The following is a 19753-nucleotide window of genomic DNA, read 5'->3' as shown; positions in this document are numbered from 1 at the left end:
AGTCGGCACATAGCGTTACCAATCGTAACTTGTTTACGTTCTTACGATGGAAATGGGTATAGAACAGACTTGTAGAAGGAGGCTTTTTATATTTTTTGTCTTGGTATTGGAAATTGGATTTGCCAAACCGAAACCCTGTGATGAGGGAAAACTCCTTGGCTGATAACTTGATAAGTCGTCCACCTACCAGAAAGCAAAGTTTATTCGGTGGGATTGCATCCGTCTGAATCTGTCGTATAAGTAGATAGTGTAAGGTCATATTAGTCTTCCTTCCTTTCTCAATTTCCAGGAGCTGCCCTATAGCACTGTTCTTAACTTTATTCACCGCATCATCTCTGCCTACTTTTCTCAAAGTAAGTATTATGTCATTTGGACCATGGACCCATTGGGATGTTGTAATGTATGCATGGGAAGACCTCTCATTTCTCGATTTCTTCTATCTAATCGGATCCTACAAAAGAGTTCATATATTTCATATCCAACAATGACACTAAGTGATTAAAATCTCATTTCCAACAACCTAATATGGACTAATGACACAAGAAGGCACATTTCCATTCATGTTCTGTAATCCTTCTTCATTATTATTCGAAAGTTTCATTCCAAATTTATTGGGTAATCCATTGATGCATTTATTCAAATAGATTGTGTGAGTGAGTTATAAAACCAAGTACCTCTCGTGCTTGATTTAAACGAGTGACAGCCTTGACTCCTATAAGACTCTATACCCCATAACAGCATTTCACATAACTCTATACAAAAAATTACTGCATTTCACATAACTATATACCCCATAACAACTCACATAACTCTATACCCCATAGGCCCATAACAACATTCCACATAACAATATACCCCATGACAACATTTCAAATAACTATAATTATTGAAGTTCAACTTTCAAGAGAGCTCAAATCCATTTACAAAAAGATTTCTTGAATCGTAAAAGATTAAAAGTAGTTGCAAAAGAAATACGGGCAGGTCGGGAATATGAAATGGCTCTTTCGCTACCACTTCCGTCATTTCCTCATTCCTCATTTCCCCTGCCGCTAATTCCATTTTCGTGAATTGCTCGAGGTTCAAAATTTCATTTCGTAGTTCAACATACCAACGCTAGCTTGCTTTCGAGTTTCTTTGTCGGAGTTTAAAACATTGAGTTATATTTAAAATTGAATTTTTTCTTTGAAAGATTACAAATTTAATCCAATCAAAAGCCTAAAATTAATGTATTTTTTTAAAATAAAATTGATTGAAAATCTGAATTTAGTCGTAACCGCAAACATTGTCTTATTTTTAATTGAATAAAGGCCAAATATTGGTCCTGAACATGTCCATTTTACTATTTTGGTCCTAGACATTATTTTTTGAATTTTTGGATCCCAAACATTTCAACTCGGATCACAATCGGTCCAAAGTTAACTTTTCCGTCAAATTTTAACGGTCAATATTTTTAATTCCAATTTTAACCAAATTAAGCTGTTAAATATGATTACTAACTTCCTAATTATATCCTTAATTATTTTAATAATTATATCCTTAATTATTTTAATAAGTTAACATTACGACTGACCGCAAACTTTTTTCAAAAAAAATATTCCGTTGAATTATAGTTCCCCGATGATTTTTTATCCATTATTGTGTAGTTATTGTGTGCTTTCTCAATTGAATTGCCTTTGAGCTTTAATCGAAAAACACAAATATGATACATCAATCATGATCTTTTTCTCCATTCTCTTGAATCAAGCTTTATAAGATTGATAATGAATAATGTAATTACAACAAATAATCAAACTCTCTTTAAAGGAAATGCGTGGAATAAAGCTCTTAATTTTGCATGCCTCTCACTGTATTTCTTTCATGTAAGCAGACATATGTTAGTTTGTTTGGATAATTGTCCCACATTAAAACCTCCGAGCTAGGCGTGGAGTGACATATGTAATAAATAGACAATCTCCAAGTGTGGAAAAGCATACCTTTCCTTTTAGCTAAGATCAAATGTAGTATCTGTTCTTTTCAGTTTAATATCTGATATGTGAGTCATTGACTCACATGATATTAAATTTATTTTTTGAGGGGGAGAGCCCCCACGGTAGCTTGCTGCCTGGGCTTTCGAGTGTCGCCTTGGCGTTGCACTACTGCCATGGCTTGGCGCACCCCACCCAAATCTTAGTTTATATTTTGTCCATTTTTCCTTTTGATGTCTCAATTTTATTTTTAATTGTTGGAAATAGTGTAGCCTTTACACGGGCAACTCTTGCTATTACAAAAGAACCAAAAACTAGAGGTAAATAAAACAAAAGAAATACAATAAAAGAACAAGATGCAAACTATTGTCTTCTTCAAGTCGAGTCGAGGTAACCCTCTCTCCGCAAGACGAGATACGCCCCGGCTAGTGCTCACGGATTGGCGCAACGTCCCCAAAGATGAAACAACTTTCCTCCTACCGAGTAGAAGCACCTCAAACTCGTAGGCTCCGGCGAACTTGAATTGGAGGCGAGAACCGAGCAATGTAGTGCTCCTAAGATGCGAACTAGAATGCTTGAGCTTAGAGAGAAGAGAGAATGATTGTTGGTGTGTCTCATCTCTCAAAACCACACCTATTTATAGGATAGGGGAGCCTACATGAAAGGTCTTGGTATTAAGGCACTCCATAAACATTTTGGAGGTTACACCATATGAAAGGCCAAAGGCCTAGCCTTTAGGAATTTCCCACATGATACATGTTTCCTACATTAATATCTATCTATCAAGGCCCAAGGGATATCTTTAAACTGCCAGAAGGAATCAATGTGCAAGATAGACATTTTCTAGTTCTATATGGACAACCAATACTTAAACATCGACAATGTTGAAAAGATTAGTGGCTAATAAAACTGTTCTATTTCTAAAGTTACAGATAATAGTTTACATTTTACAAGTCCAACCATAACAACTTTGAAGACTTGAGACATAATTTGCCTATACAGGTTGGGTTCAGTTTATAGTTTATTTCTAATTTATAACAATAAAAATGAAATAAAAATGCATCTGCCACAATTCTCAGCCAGGAATTACCTATGACGCTGCACCGGGTAAGACACGGGAGCCATATTCAAAGGGGCACCAGGAACCACGGAGCCATGAACTGGATATGCCAGATGCGGAGGTGGTGGAAGATTAACTGGCGTGCCGACTGCTGAAACAATAGGCCCTCCGATTGGTTGTCCCATAGTTGGCGACCCATACATGCCAACTCCTGTGGCAGCAACAGGAGATTGAGGGAGGGATTTGATAGGTTTTCCAGATGAACCTCCACCATTAGTTTGACCGGTGATCGGAGCTTGAGGCTCTGAAACATTTCCGCAGCTGACACTGGTAATGTCATGGATGCTTGATCGCCTCCTATCTTTGTTCATGGAGTTCAAACGAATAAAATACTTCTGAGCGTGGCTGGCCACTTGTGTAGGAGTCCTCGTCACAACAAAATTCCGAGAAATGCTTCTCCAATCACCTTTACCGTATTTGTCCAGTCCCAGGAGAAACAACCTGTTTTTTGAGCACACGAGTTAGTGAAACTATCAACAAGCTTGACTTCACATTCTGTCAAGAGCCATAACATCTGCAATATGGAGAATAACCTAACATGGGTAACCTCAAGTCCCCTACATGTATCTTAATCACCCAAAACTTTTCCAAATATGCCACCATTCAGACTTCACATCTGCTATAGAAGATGATGAATACCATCAAGATTCAAGTACAAATAAAGGATATGCATATATAAATATCCCGGATATTTTTTTAGTAGAGTTCTATAAAGAAGTTGCATATCTTAAGTGTCTACCTAATACCATTTCAGGTTTGTGCGAGAGTTTTAAAAGAGTGAAATCACGACCCACAATTGCTATAGACGCTGACTTAAAGTACAAAACATAAATATAACAATAAGTTGATTTCTAAATCAAAATAAGGCATTGGTTTAATGTTTCTGCACCTTGCACAGGTCTGCAGCCACAAAATTTCCAGAAAGAAAATACCTTTGCAGCTAAAATACTCCTTTGAGATATTGACTGGGGGTACGGGGTACCTATTAACATTGGGTTGTAGTATTTCTTAAATCCCAAAATATAACTACGTATGAAACTGAGAAAATGTATCGATAGTCGATACTAGAATGTATAGCTAACTATGTTCAATCACATTTGCCTTATCCAAAACTGGAGATAACTAACCAATGTATGCTAGCTCTTCAGTTGTGTTTAAAAGGTATAGACAAAGTCCAAAATGGCACCAAGGTTACCACCACCCATAGTGGTGGATACAAGTTGTACATCTAGTACGAGTGTACGAGCATATCTGTGCAGGCACACATTAAGACAAAAACCTCAACTTTACTCAGTAAAGATGCCAAATATTAAAGGAAAAGACATACTAGAAACAGCATCTAAGGTGTGCAAGATTTCCTTATAGATGTAACATTTTAAGTTAACCACTTCTCAACCAAGTACACATTAGGCAGATACGATTTTAGGCACTTAAATGCTAGACATTAAACAGGAACATATAGCATTCTTTATTCCAGAACAGTATCAAACGAGCAACTCCAAGAAAAGAATCAAGTTGGAAACTTGGAATATATCTGGTAAGATGAAATATTTAATTACATACTTTGTTATGATAAAGCTGGCCCACCTAGTCTAAATTAGTTTATTCAATATGATATTAGAACATGGCAATCAAGTGCAGAGTAATTTACCTGTGTTCGTCCTCTGTCCAAGCAATACCCTTACGACGCTCCTGGTCCATCTTAGAAGATTTGGATCCCCGATTTGTGTCACTGTTTGAATTTCCAGAATAGCCGCCCTTCTTAGTAGTTGCTTCATCACCAGCATGACCAGCCGAACCATCTGAAGAAGAATTGTAACATGGAACTTCTACAAAGCCAGCCTCGATTTCGTTTACATCATCAACTAGAAGTTCGTAATGGTACATAACCTCTTCCACAGATTTCCCAGCCACTTCTGCTGCAATTTTCTCCCATCTATCCGGACACTCCTCACCATAAGAAGCTATTGCCTTCTCAAATTGTAGATCCTGCTCCCTACTCCACACGGAGCTACTTGATTCCTCAGCCGGCATCTAGTCTAAATCGATTCCAAAACCGCTAACTACAACAATTCCCGGAAAATGAATCCCACTCAGTAGTACTTCAGATGCATTGCTCAGAATCCAAATATTTCAGATCTCAATTATATTGTTAGAAATACAACAAGAGAGAGGCCCGCCTTAAACAACAACCACAACGGATGCCGCCAAGAACCACACGAAATCGAATACACCAGTGAATTGCCTCAGGAGCCTCTAGTGAAGTACTGACCATATTAATGAAGAAGTTTGGTTAGACCATGAGAAATATCTCCCAGAGCCATCAATATATATAAACAAAACATAGTTTTCGAGGAAAATGCACCGGTGAAACGGGAATGCAAAGAAAAAAGATGGGCAGAAATAATTGGTTATGGGAAATCAGTAAGATAGTAATTAGGGCAGTGTAAGAATGTGAAGAGTGAAAGGGACCACCATGGTATCAAACAAAGAAGAAAGCCCCAGAAGTCCAACATGGATAATAACACTAATCAAATTGATACATCTCAATCATCCCCAAAAAACTTTCACCAATAGACAAAAGGCACTCATTTTGCTACTAACAGTTTTTCACAGTAGAGGCCCACAGCTAAACAGAATTACACCAAGAATTCATTTTTACAGCCACTTTTTGTTCTCTTCTATCAAGTTACCATTGGGTCAAATTCTCAAACACGTGCTCTGCAAAGCAAAAAGGTACAATTCCTATGCAACTGTAGGAGTTTTTAGAAGGGATAAAGGTGAACCCCATTTTAGCATACACAAACAATTGTCTCTAACCATTGAGGAAACCAGTAAGCAAGAACTTATACCCCTAATTCCTAAACACCATGCACATGTTGAAAATTTCCTCATGTAGTAACTCCCAAATCATGGAATTTATTCCCACCAATAAACCCTTTAATCACTAAGAAAGTGACATAAGCAAGATTGAAACTTTTCCACCTACTTTTTACTCATTAAAATTAGACTTTACACAGAATTTTAATCAGAGATCAAACTTTCTACACATGTGGTGTAGATGAACCAAATATTTGGAGTTTTCTATGCATTGCAGAGACTGGAAATCTAACCTGCAGAGCCTGCAAAGAATTTTCTTCAGCCTCTTCTCTCTCTCTCTCTCCAAAAACAGGATTAATATTGTTTTAAACTTTTAATCATTGGCCGCTAGCTTATTAATACTAATATACTCTAAATACCAATCATTAATTATGTAACTCTGCTTAGACACTGCTTGATTAAAAAATGACAACTCTGCTTGATTATGGTAATCCGATTAAATAGACAAAAAAAAAATCCAACAATTTTCAAGTTTTTTGCGCTCTTGTCAAATCTTTTTAACAATGTCAATTTAGGCATACTGATTATTATTTGAGTTAATATAAGATGGTACGAAATCATTTATGTTCACTTCTCTCTAGTCCGTCACCAAACAACTAAACACGGATGTTATACTCTCTTTTTTTTTTCATTTACAAAATGAAATAAAAATTTACTCACAACAAATGCGACTTCTCTATAAGATTTTATAGTAAAATCAAGTCTCGTGGGGCATTTATTTTAAACGATTTATAATTACATTTTTATACCTGCTTTAAAAAAAACATTAATTTGCAATAATTGAAACTTTCCTTAATATTAAATAAACTTTTAACGAAAATTAGTAGTACAATCTTAAAGTCTTATTTTCCGTTAAAAAGTGTTACCACTACTACTTTCTTTTAAGAAAAGACTTATTTATGAAAAAAATAAAATCTCAATTGTAAATAAAAGAAAAAGAAAAAAGAAAAAAGGGTGGGATTCGCCCACAACGACATGAACAGCGGTGCTAGATGTAGACATAATTTTGGTCATACAAACCCAATAAATAAAGATCCAACCGCAAACAATGCCAATTTATTAACAATCACATTATTCACCCAAATTCATCTCCTCCAACAACACCACTTTCTCCCTCAAATTTAGTTAATTAGGAACTAGATCGCTATTTCGCCTTGTTGCGTGTTCGACATCTAATTACTAGGTGTCTCGTCGCTTGGCTCGTCCGGGAGAGGCGTCTCGCGAGAGAGCTCGCCACGCGCCTTGGTGACATGGCGTGCTCCCGTTCGTGCGTGACGCTCACTCACTGGCCCCGCGAGTGGACGTTGTTTATATGAGTTGAAAATGTTTTTTTTGTTTAAAAAAAAATTCAGGAAAATACGAAAAAAAAAATATATTGTAATTTTCAATTTTGTGTTTTTCAATATTGTAATAAAAATCGAAAATTAAAAAATAAAAATAAAAAATAAAAATACTCCATAGGATTTCAATTATGTATTTTTCGAATGTTGTAATTTTCGTGGTTTTTAATGATTTAATGAATTATTAGTATTAATTTAATATTTTAATAAAATATTGATTGAATTTGTTAGATATAAAAAAAATGAAATTAAATGAATAGTTAAGGGATGAGATGGTTAAGACTTAAGAGATGGAGGGATGCAGGTGTTGTCTCTTAGATAAGAGATGTGGTGAAAAGTACGATGGGGCCCATGAATAGTGAAGAGATGAGACGGTTAAGAGACGGATAAGAGACAGGAATGCAGATGGCCTTACTCCCTTCGTCCACCGTTAGAAGTCCCGTTGACTTTCCTACACTCGTTTTATGAAAAGTGATGATAAATAGTTTGATGAATAATAATGTTGTGACGAAATAGAGTAATTGTGTAATCGAAACAAACAAAAACGTAAAGAGACACAATTTTACGTGGTTCATCAACGTTGTGTTGGCTACATTTACGGGCAGGAAAGGAGATTGTATTCAGATTGTTTTTCAGATTACAAAGTTGTGCGTCCTACTTCTATATAAATCGGCACACAAATGACAGGTTATGCCCAATATAACAATTAAGGTATAAAACAGAAACATAGTATATCGCCGGACCCCGTTTGGCTAGTGACAAATAATACGAATTCAAGACATACTAACAAATAAAATAATATAGAGAAAGACTCTTTAGTTCAAACTACGTAGGGGTGAGCATTCGGGTTTCAGTTCGGTTTTTTGCCAAAACCGAACCAAACCCGAAAAACCAAACCGAAACCCGAAAAACCGAATTTAGTTCAAAATCCAAACCGAACCGAACTGAAAAATCGAAAAATCGAAAACCGAACTTCAAAAACCGAACAAAGCCGGAAAAACCAAAATTTTCAAAAAACCCCAAAAAAAAGAATATAAATATAATTTATTTTATATATAATTTATTTTGTTTTATATATACTAATAGAATATAAATATATAGGGGCATGTTAGGGTGTCACCACCCCTTAAAATAACACGATATCACCATTCCTAGCCAATCATTTGTACACGTGGACGAATAATAAGCTGCCACGTGGCAAAAAAGTTCAAAAAAATCTGAAAAAGACGGCCAGCAATTCGTTGCTCTTTATCCAGCAATATCCGACACACTATACAACAATCTATAGTTTGCTGTGTAGTGTTTGTAATATTGCTGTGTAGCGTTTATAATATTGCTGTATAAGTGGTGTCACGGTATCACTTTAAGAGGGGTTGTCATTTTAACACAAACCTATAGGGATGTAATCAATTGCTAACTAATTACCAATCCCAAATTGAGACCAATTTTCAACCATTAGATTAGAAGATCTTGTGGTTAATATAATGCCAAGTGTAATATATTTTAAATTTAAATAATTATTAATTAAATTAAAAGGGTATTAATGTCAAATCCTATATGTAGTAATTATAACTAACTACTTTCTCTCTCCTCAAAATCATCTCAAATCTTTAAATTTACGTAACTCTCTCAGTTTAAATTATTTTTTCGCAAAAAATATATCAAATTAAAGATAATTTAATAAGGATTCCAATGAGATCTCAATTGCATATGTTCCGACGATGTTCGGGTGATGAAATTTGATAAATTATATTTCAATTTTCGTACATGTTGATAAGCAGCTATTTTCAACAAATGCAACAAAAAATCTCAATATATTGTAGGCAAAATCTCAATATTATGCATGTCCAATCTCAATAAAAATGTGTTGATATTTTCTTATCCTTGTGTTGATATTCTAATGTCATATTGTTGATATTTGTAATACACAATGTTGATATAAAAAAACACTAACGAAAATTATCATATGATAACATAATGACGATATTACCCTTTTGTTGATATTTTGTCTACTATTTATTGAGATTTTGTGAGCTTTAATCTCATCCACTCATTTTAAAATCCAAGGATGAGGATTTAGTCTTGATTTTGGATTAGGGTGCTATAAGCATTAGAATAGGACCCCAGACCTATATATATATAATATAAAATTAATAGAATATATATAATACATATTAAAAGAATATAATATATATATATATGATATAATATATTAAATTAATAGAATAAATATATAAATAATATTATATTTAAAATATAATTCGGTTTTTCGGTTATTTTTTTCGCCCGAACTGAATCGAACCGAAAAATCGAAATTTTGTATTTTTAAAACCGAACCGAACAACCGAAAAACTGAAAAAGTCGAACCGAATTTCAAAATTTCGATTTGGTTCAGTTCGGATATTCGATTTTCGATTTTTTTCTCACCCCTAATACTAAGCCAATCATCCATTCACCGAACTTACAAGTAATTGTAGGGCACAAGAAGTCCTTCATGATTGAATGGGTCAAAATGTAAGATCCCACAAAAAAAAATTTCGAAGTTCAACTCTATCTATTTTATATGATAACTAATCATATTTTATGTCATAGATAACTTCTTTTGTCCCTACACACGCATTCTTGTGACCGTAAAATGTCTAGGAAATAAATTTTTTAATAATCACAAAAATCATAAGCTAACCTTTTTCTTTCTGGAGAAGTATTTTTAGTAATCATCCAATGATAGGACAGAATAGGAGATAAGTGTAATATTACAAATTGATATACTATACATATACTTCGATTTGGATAGAGAAACTATTTTTTTATAAGTGGCAGGCAATGATTGTTAATAATTCGAAGCGTAATTATTATAATTATTCTTTAATTGTGTAGTGTCACTATAGTTGCCCATTCCACATTGCATAGAACTGTGTAGCCGTCATATGTATAAGACTTCTTTATTGATTTTCTTCAATTATTTTTCACATGACTAGTCATCTATGGATAATATATTTAAAAAGGTACAGATCTTTGAGAGTTGGGAAAAGGGCTCGATCTTTATGTATTTTCAAAAATAGCATCATATCAAAAGTTTTGGTAGGACATGAATAAGGCTTTGTAGTCTCTATATTTAATGATGGCACTTATTATCTATTAATAAATTATACTACTCTCTCCATCCCATTGAAGATGACCCATTTTCCTTTTTGGTTTATCCCAATCAAGATGACTCATTACTTATAATGAAAATACTTTTATCTCTACTTTATCCCCTCTTTCTTACTTTACTCTCTTCTCTTAACACACAAAATATAACTGCATAAAATCTCGTGCCGTCCAAGAAATAGGTCATCTTCCTTGGGACGGAGGGAGTGCATATTTAGGATTGGTTTGAGTCATTGAAGATCATATGAATAATTACACTGCATTCCTAAACTATGGGGGATTTTATATCACCTCATTTAGGATAAATATTTTTTCTTAACATTTATACCATTATTTTTCTCAAAAATAACTCAATCTAAAGGTAATTACAAAAAATTGGTGGAAATCACACATTTATTTCACTCATTTATGAAGTAAAAAACTGAAAATCATTTTTTACCCGAAACCAAGAATAGTTCTCATCTACGTTACAACTAAAGCTCATTTAACAAGTGAAAAATGTGGAAAAACAAGTACCAGTATTTAATAATGTGCAGCTATCAAATAAACAAGTGAAGCCAAAAGCTTGCTTCCATTGATCGCGACACGAGACTAGCTTAAGCGGAAGCTCTAGCCAGCTCTTTTGTTTCCGTTGGTTCCGTTGGCTGAGGCTGCAATCACAAACACAAGAAATCAACGACACCCCATGATGCTCTCTTGAATATATAAGAGTGAGGGCAATGACATCGTACAACATTGTGCTATATCGAGTCATTAGCTACACCTACACTGCTAACTGGTTTCATTGTGTGATTTCATCTTTAACATGATGGTCCAAATCAGATTAAACAAAGAAAATGGGAAAGTTGGAACTTTTTTTCGATCTAGTTATGACTCGTAATGGAATGTTTCTCATAAAAAATTCATGACTTCTCAAAAGAAGCAAGAAGAGAACTTATGGAAACTATCATGGATAAGTGTCTCACCTCAGCGAGCTCCTCCTCGTGTTTTGGAATAAAAGCTGTATCCACTTTTCCATTTTTGAAATCCTATACCATAAACACATGAAGCAGTTTAAATTCATGAAGGCCTCTCAGAAAACAATTATCATAAATTTTCCAAAGTCTACCTCAATTTCCAGGATAAGTTTGTGGTATTCAATTGTTGTTGGGACCCCTGGAGACACTCAAAAATGTTACGACACAAACATGGATGGGAAAGAGATGCATGTTTTGATCCAATGTGGTGTGCCACTTTTGAAGGCTAGTTTCAAAACAAGAATAGCAGACAATAAACAAAATCTTAAGTAAAATCCAATGCTTTACCTGTAATGGTGGTATCATTAAGGGCCCTCTTCATACGTTGGATTGCCTTTTCTCTTGTCGGAGCCCAAACAATAAGCTAAAATCACAATATTGGAATATAGTTTAGTGCTGCCCAAAGCTGATTTCTCAATATAATAGTAAAGAAAACTAGGATACAAGAAATATGTAAAATGTAGCATGCTGATGCATAAACTCGTGTGCTGAAATCGAACAACAAATCTACAATCCGTTTAATGATGTTATGTCGCCTATAAATAATATTGACAAGAGAGATGCAAATTTTACTATGCACATAAAATTGGAACATATATTGGCATAAATCTACTTCAGCAAGAAATTCAACTATCATGTGTATGCTTATAGGTTTATTATACCTTATTTTGATTGGATAATGATTAATTCACCATTTTGATCTTGTAATAAGAAAACAAATGTGAAATATATGTGTGCCTGTGGTTCTGTGGAAACCATATTTCATCTAGAGTGTTGAAAAGCTTAAAATAATTGCACTTGTAATAGATTCAATGTCAAATTGTCAATGAAGACACTGTCATGTTATGTTCACTCAATTATTTCAACAGGTCTCTTAGCATCTTCCTCACCTAAATGAGGTTCTATCAAATTGAATAGCTTAAACCAAAAAAACAGCAAACCTTTCCAAGCAGGGAATCGTAGCTGGGTGGAACAACATAATCTGAATAAACATGGCTATCCATGCGCACGAATGGGCCTCCAGCTGGAAGGTATGCTGTAATTCTCCCTGTTCAGTTAAACACGAAAGGCATTTGAGTGTAAGATACAACCACTTCCCGAATTGATATTGTTTAGCACAAAAGACCATTTATCACTTGGTATTTGAATTGAAAGTGTGGAACATTTCTCAATTCTCCGACCCTCTGTTGCAACAAGTTTCAGGTCTTCAAAGTAATTGAATCACATGCATATCATGAAAACTAAGAAAAAGCTTTGAAGAAAGCAGTTCATAAATCAAGTACTCATGGATAATAATCGAACATACCTGGTCCAGGTCTGAAATTTTTGAAAGCATCTTCTGCATTAATACGGCATTCAATTGAATGTCCTTTGAGCACAATATCGTCCTATAGGAATACAATGTCCGTATCAATTAGTGATTGAAGGTTGGTAGCAAGGGTCTTGAACGCTTTGTTTATATACCTGTGTGTAACGGAGTTTCTCGCCTCTAGCCACTCGGATCTGTTCCTCAATCAGGTCAACTGAGGATATCATCTCAGTAACTGGATGCTCGACCTACAAAACATCCAAATAAGTACATTCATTCATATATATCAAGGATTAACACTGCTGTTGAATAGAGTGCCCAAGTCCCATCTTTTCACCTGGATCCTGGTGTTCATCTCCATGAAGTAAAAGGACCCTCTTTCATCCAAAAGGAACTCAACTGTACCAACACCAATGTAACCAATTGACGCTGCTGCTGCAACTGCTGCATCCCCCATGGCTTTCCGCAACTCAGGTGTTAATGCAGGAGAAGGTGCTTCTTCTAGCAACTTTTGGTTTCTTCTCTGCAGACAAGAAACTTCAACATCACTACCTTTCACCAATGCTACATCTGGAAACATGATTTCGCAGATTGAAAACTAGTGAATTGCAATGTCTACCTGGATGCTACAGTCACGCTCCCCAAAGTGCACAACATTACCAAATTTGTCAGCCAAAACCTGTAGATGGCATTTAAGTATAAACATCATCCGATTGCAATAATTTTGTCTACATTGTTATTTAACGCAACATAAGTCATCAGTTCATCAGATTCATAAGTACCTTGACACAATGATATCCATGTGGAAACAAGTTCAAACTCCAAATACATAAATCCTAATTTGTCTATTCAACAGTATCTTCATTACAAGCACAAGTTTGTTGTTACCTGAAATTCAATATGTCTTGGATTCTGGATATACTTCTCCAGGTAAACACCATCATTACCAAATGCAGCTGCAGCTTCACTCTTAGCTTGCTGTGTCCCAGAAGAAAGAAGATAAATTACTACTATTTTACACATTTCACAATGAAATTCAATGGCGCCAGTATGAAATAATTCAATTAAACAACGGGTGTTATCAGCACGAACAGATGACAGATTGTAATGAAGAGTGTATGCATATACTAGAAAGCATAAGAATTCAGGCACAGTTTAGATGCATAAATTTTCACTATAACCATGTGACTCTATCTCATTGCAGAAAACTGCAAACGCGCTAAAATAGAACAGCGGATAAAGTTATATACACAACAATGGCATGTTAAATAATTTAGCTTTATCATGAGTATAATAAAAAGAACAGCAACCACCAGCAAGTATTATAAAATAGTCTAGGATCAAATAGAACTCATGAAGAAATATGAAGAACATAGCTTGCCCTAAGATTATGTAAATCACCTGAAAGTTCTAGGGAAAAGTTAATTACCTGCAACAACTTCACAAACTCATCAGGTTCTTTAGCAAGTCGCATTCCTCGTCCTCCTCCACCAGCTGTTGCCTTCAATATGAATCAGATGTCATCAATCACATCCGTGAAATTTACAATACCAACATTGTGCATCATGATTCATGCATGTATTGGAAACTTGTCTCAACGCAATTGCATGTCAGAATGACATTGCCAGATGGTGGAAGGATACATAGAACTTATTTGAATAATTCATATAGACTACACAGGCACCAAATGGTACACTTACTTGATGATGGATTAAATGTTGGCACAGAGGACTAGGAGGTCACTCTGGGAGACATGTTTTAAATTCAAGTATATTTACTCTGAAATCTATCTAGAAAATAAAGATTTAGAAAAGAGGTTGATGGTTAAAAGTACCCACTTTGATAATAGAAAGACAAAATAAGCCCATGAAAAAGAAACAAAACATCATGACTGATATCGGCTTTTTGTAAACATACGCACGCTTAATCTTAATCAGTTTTCTAAATGCTACTATTGTGACAGAATATTAACTAGCCTCCAATTGAATACTAAAAGTCCTAACTACTTCATATAGAGATAAACATATTTCATTTTCCCTTGACTAATACTAGCATTGTAAAAAAACAGCCACATTTACCCAACAAGAGTCCATTTTGAGTACTAGTCAGGTCTCACTGTATAATATCTCAACATTTTATCTCAAGTATGCATCTATGTAGGATGACAAGACTAACTTGCTCTTAGCGTATTGCTAAAGAGGTACAGTAAAAGGCTTCATTTGAAACAGACAAATAATATGTATCCAAGAAGATAATACATAATCTTGCTAACAAATTGCATAGCTCTTGAGAAGTGATATGAAATCATTTACGGTTAGGTAGCAAACAACTGAACCACTGAATAGCGCAATATGTCATCTTAAACTCACACAAAGCCAACTCATTCTATAAGAATAATACCTAAAGCAAATCTATGTTTTTCCTCGGTAAAGTAAAAGACAATTTCAGAAACGCGTATTTTGTAATCTCAGTGGTTGGGGCACATAATTCTTGAAATAGAACATACTATACAAACATACCTTAATCATGACAGGGTAACCAATCTTATCTGCAAGTTTGATTGCTTCTTCAGTAGTCTGCAATGACATAAACCATTTTCGTTAAACGGAGAAGACAGAAGAGCCTATTCGTGCGACTGCGCTAACATCACGCACGGACACAATTATTATTATTAGAATGTACAAGAAAAATGTTATCTGTGAAGCAGTAATCCTGACATAGGGTAATACCTGTAGCAATCCATCACTTCCAGGGACAGTTGGTACTCCAGCATTTTTCATTGTTTCTCTAGCAGTTGACTTGTCACCCATGACCCTAATGCTATCAGGCTGCAATGAAATAAAAATTTGAATCCATAATCTATCTGTATCCAGGTAATAATAAGGAGGATACTGAGAAACACAAATTTATAAATAGCCATTTGATATATCAAAATCAGTAGTACTAAATTTATTGAATAGAAGTTTAATTCATGTAGGCATATATGGAGATTGTGAACATCCATGTTAAACATCAATACTCAACCCAAAGTCTCTAGAAGTTTGGCTTCATGTCATAACCGAACTTAGATGAAGGCAATATGATGCTGAAGTTGAACATGATTCAAACATATCTTACTCTGTGCTCACATCCTCATAACTAATCTCTACAACTACAACAAACAGAAAGCAGTACCACAGGATTGAAGAATAAAAAATCTCAGACATCTTAGTGACACATAAAGCTCCATTAAAAAGGTCATCTATCTACTGTTCCCTGCCCTAGATGTATATATATGAAGTGTCAAGCCTAATCACTTAAGCCAGACAGAACAATATTATTTGATGCCAGACAACTCCCAGCACACAGGTAAAGACATGAGACTTTTATGATCTAACACATCAAGAGAGACTTTTACAGGAAAAGTAAATTTAAGTGAGAAAACAAAACCTTTTCCAAAGAAATAGAAAACAAGGACAAGTACAAGTCAGGCTTCAATAGAATCTACCATCTAATTCAATCATTGATATTGCCAAAAGTCAAGAGTCACTTATCTATGGGAATTGTCCGAGCTTCATTCAAGTGTCATTATCAAGTATAGACCATCTCAGTAAGATAACAATGACCGAACCCAAAGCGAGACCAACTAAGCTTGTCAAAGGATTGAAAAAATTCAAATTCAACATTCACATTATTGGCCTATAACTAAAATCTGTGTGAACAATGCACCCATTCCTCAGGAATGACTGGGTTTGCTAGTAAACTAGATATTCCAAAAGTTAAGGATGCACTGCATTAGCTTGAGTTGTCGTAAGCACTTGAATTTGGATAACTTACATTTGGTCCTATAAAGTTGATTCCATGCTCTCTGCACATCTCAACGAAAACAGCATTCTCGGAAAGGAAACCATATCCAGGGTGCAGCATGGTACATCCACGGCTGATGGCAGCAGATAGGACATTTGGAATCACCAGGTAACTGTAAGAAAACCCAAAACCAAGAAGGATATAGTCACAATGAAATAGGAAACATACTAAATACTGCACAACTTCAAGTATCGATTTTTAAATTAAACAGTAGTAAATCAAGTACAAAGGGGCCTATGTCCCCACGGAATAATCCCAAAACCTCATTCAAATTAGCTCAAGAACCAAGGGAAACGAAACTATTATTCCAGAGAACTACGTAGGAACACAATAAAAACAAAACTACTACATCACTGTTCTACCCGCACCTCAAGACCACCAGAGGAAACACTTGGAATCTTAAACAATGTCTACTTTTTTACCAATTTTCCCACAAAATCTCTTAGGTATCTAAACAGTTAACCAAGTAAGAGAGTCTGTGTTTATAAAATGTTGTGATTGTAAAAATATTGGGATCTAAACAAAGAGCTCACTGCCATTAGTTACTAGTACTCCCAATTTGATTCTAAAAGATTTGGTCCTTTGAGAGACTATCCAAGTTATCCAAGATAAAAGCTAATCATTTTTTAATATGCATGATTTTACTGACTGGGAGAGAACAAAAATTTAATGGATGAAAGAAAAATTATGCTTACGATTGACTGCTTGGTGCTTCTCCAATGCAAACGGCTTCATCAGCTAGTTTTACATGAAGAGCATCCTTATCTATTGTTGAGTAAACCGCAACACAAGGGATCCCCATCTCATGGGCAGTCCGGATCACGCGAACTGCAATCTCTCCTCTGTTGGCGATCAAAATTTTGTCATCGCGGCACGTAACAGTAAGAGCTCCCCCTTGTTTCCCAGATTTATGGCGAACTTGTGAAGCCTGAATCCTCTGCTTAGGGAAGTGAATCCTACTTCCCGACATAAAGCTACATTGCGAGCTCCTAATTCCTGCTGTCCTCCCCACGAATAAACCCTTTTGCATCATAGAACATAAATTTAGACTTTTAGTTCGAATGCCAATGTGATTGACAGCCAGATATTTGAATAAATGAATAAGGCTATAGTGCAGGAAAGACATCCTAACATTGCTAGTTGCAATCAGTAGTTACATGCATCACTCGTAAATTTCAAAGAGTCAAAAATAAGATACTATTAACCTCAGCATACAAATGAAGACAACATACCAGAAAGGTGCAAGTAAAAGGAAATCGACAAAATAATTAACAAATAAAAGGAAAAACTGACAAGTACTTACAGGAGGTGAGCAAACGGAGTTACTGCAAAAATTCATGGTGGCAGAGTCCATTTTCGATCAAGAAACCTGACTGAAGTAACAGAGCAGCATTAGAAACATTAACCCATTGCCGGAAGTTCATCATAAAAACGGAAAAATAGTAATGCAGGGACAATAATCAGCAGCATTTGAACAAAGACATTAATATCGCAAGCACTAGATCTTATAACAGAAAGAGTACCTCAGTAATGCGCCCCCAAAATGCAATCTTGATCGGAGTTTAGCCTTGTTATATCCAGGGGAGAGGCAGAGAGAGTGGGTGGGGAAGATTTGACAAAGGGATGTCGATGAATACGAGGAAAATTGAAAGCTCCGTAATAAAGGTTCTACTTTTATGCATTATTCAATAAAGACATCCACGAGACCGAGCCCTGTTCGCGTCCAATATGAGTAGGGATGTTAATCGGGCTGGCCCATCGGGTTTTGGGCCGTCCTACTTGGGTTGCGAGTCAATCGGGTACGGGTTAGTCGGGTTGTGATTCCTTTCGAGTTATAAAAGTTCAACTCTAACCCTAAAAGCTCGGGTTTAGGGCTAGCTCAGCGAGTTAATCGGGTTACTACCGATAAAATTAACATGCGATCAATCCAATAAATAATAATTAACTATATTCATAAAATTTAAAATATTTAATTATTATAAATTTGAGATATATGCTCAAACTCAATCATAAACATGACCAAATACTAATATTTGAGATATTTTATGAAATTTTAATACATGTTTTAGAAATTTAAATATTTTTTTTAGTGAATTTGAAGTTTTTAATTTATTTATCAATTATTATATTAATAAAAATTCAATATATAATTTATATATTTAATATAAAATTGAAAGTTATTTTTTTAGTTATCTATATTATAAAATTAATCAATTAAGTGTCGAATTAGGAGTAAAAAAAATAGAATAATAGAAATTTTATCGAGTTTCCGGGCCAGCCCATCGAACTTTCGGTCTGGCCCTAACGGTTTGCGGGTTAATCGGTTTTTTATCTTATCGGGCTAGAAATTTTCAGCCATAACCTATAAATTTGGAGGGCTATTCGGGCTAGCCCACGGGTTGCGGACTACACTGACATCCCTAAATATGAGATAGAAAGACGCGGACATGGGTGAGGTAGGGTAATTGGCCTCTCGCCCGTCATCAACGCAATGTGTAATGTTCGTACGTGGGGGTGCGAGTGGGCATTAGGGTTGGGCTGATATGGTATACCATTCTTAAATTGTCGTATCGTATATAATATCGAAAATTTGGTATACTAATATACTACTACATTACAAATGTATTTAATATATATCTATAAATATATTCGGTATTCATACTATAGAGAATTGATATGCTAAGGAAAAATTTGTGAGGGACAATGAGCACCTCTCCAAATCAGCATACTTTTTTTATATTTTTTTAATACAAAATTCTCTCCCCTCTCGTAAAATCCTTTGTATTCTAAGATTCATACTATCTTTATTATATATATTCTTACCATGTTTATATTGATAGTTACCAATTCAATATTTTCTGCTTTCTGCGCCGCGCTCTTTTGCTAAAAGTTTTGAGAATAAATCATTTGATCATTTCTCTCAAATCTTCCACGTTCGCCTCAAGAATTAGTTATTCAGGTTCGCGTTACCTCCGGTTTTGATATTCACATAGACGAGTAAAGGTTTGAATTTTCACTAGACTTTGTTGATTTCTTTTTGTCGAACTTAAATCAATTGATTACATACTTGCTTGTAGCACATATTTTTCAATTTGTTCCATATGTGACATAAGCAATACTGATTTCAC

At 35.1% G+C, this 19753-nt stretch overlaps 2 protein-coding genes and 1 non-coding gene across 4 annotated transcripts; 1 reads left to right on the top strand and 2 right to left on the bottom strand.

Annotated features, from left to right (window-relative positions):
• Positions 1-1969: 1969 nt before the first annotated feature.
• LOC125217282 (U2 spliceosomal RNA) lies at positions 1970-2159 on the top strand. The gene has a single exon (XR_007175696.1). It is a non-coding gene; the product is annotated as a U2 spliceosomal RNA (small nuclear RNA).
• Positions 2160-2857: 698 nt separating this feature from the next.
• Positions 2858-5547, bottom strand: LOC125209585 (transcription factor SRM1-like). The gene is made up of 2 exons (XM_048109178.2): positions 4736-5547; positions 2858-3525 (listed from the first exon to the last, which is right to left on the bottom strand). The coding sequence occupies exons 1-2, from the start codon at positions 5116-5118 to the stop codon at positions 3051-3053; spliced, it is 858 nt and encodes a 285-aa protein (XP_047965135.1). The 5' UTR covers positions 5119-5547; the 3' UTR covers positions 2858-3050.
• A 5321-nt stretch (positions 5548-10868) lies between these two features.
• On the bottom strand, positions 10869-18301 carry LOC125210767 (biotin carboxylase 2, chloroplastic). Of its 2 annotated transcripts, none has more exons than XM_048110351.2 (17): positions 18149-18301; positions 17929-17998; positions 17321-17646; positions 16596-16737; positions 15509-15607; positions 15299-15355; positions 14209-14280; positions 13668-13757; positions 13399-13458; positions 13117-13302; positions 12935-13027; positions 12777-12858; positions 12412-12518; positions 11759-11834; positions 11563-11609; positions 11420-11482; positions 10869-11104 (listed from the first exon to the last, which is right to left on the bottom strand). In XM_048110351.2, the coding sequence occupies exons 2-17, from the start codon at positions 17977-17979 to the stop codon at positions 11051-11053; spliced, it is 1605 nt and encodes a 534-aa protein (XP_047966308.1). In that variant the 5' UTR covers positions 17980-17998; positions 18149-18301; the 3' UTR covers positions 10869-11050. The 2 variants fall into 2 exon arrangements, with proteins under 2 accessions (XP_047966308.1, XP_047966309.1); XM_048110352.2 differs by having other exon boundaries at positions 17929-17994; positions 18149-18286.
• Between the last annotated feature and the right edge of the window lie 1452 nt (positions 18302-19753).

The sequence above is a fragment of the Salvia hispanica genome, chromosome 3, assembly GCF_029641045.1.
Source record: "Salvia hispanica isolate PSC_SH4W2 chromosome 3, Shi_PSC_v1, whole genome shotgun sequence".
In the NCBI taxonomy this organism is placed as follows: Eukaryota; Viridiplantae; Streptophyta; class Magnoliopsida; order Lamiales; family Lamiaceae; genus Salvia; species Salvia hispanica.
This window is presented reverse-complemented; position numbering and strand designations above follow the sequence as displayed.

Excerpts from the sequence above, each read along its gene's own strand:
- LOC125209585 (XM_048109178.2), bottom strand. The coding sequence starts at position 5,118 with ATGCCGGCTGAGGAATCAAGTAGCTCCGTGTGGAGTAGGGAGCAGGAT. Across the intron at positions 3,526-4,735 it reads TGGACAGAGGACGAACACAG|GTTGTTTCTCCTGGGACTGG; the intron begins GTAAATTACTCT and ends CTCAAAAAACAG.
- LOC125210767 (XM_048110351.2), bottom strand. The coding sequence starts at position 17,979 with ATGGACTCTGCCACCATGAATTTTTGCAGTAACTCCGTTTGCTCACCT. Across the intron at positions 14,281-15,298 it reads GTTACCCTGTCATGATTAAG|GCAACAGCTGGTGGAGGAGG; the intron begins GTATGTTTGTAT and ends TTCATATTGAAG. Across the intron at positions 11,483-11,562 it reads AACTTATCCTGGAAATTGAG|GATTTCAAAAATGGAAAAGT; the intron begins GTAGACTTTGGA and ends TTTATGGTATAG.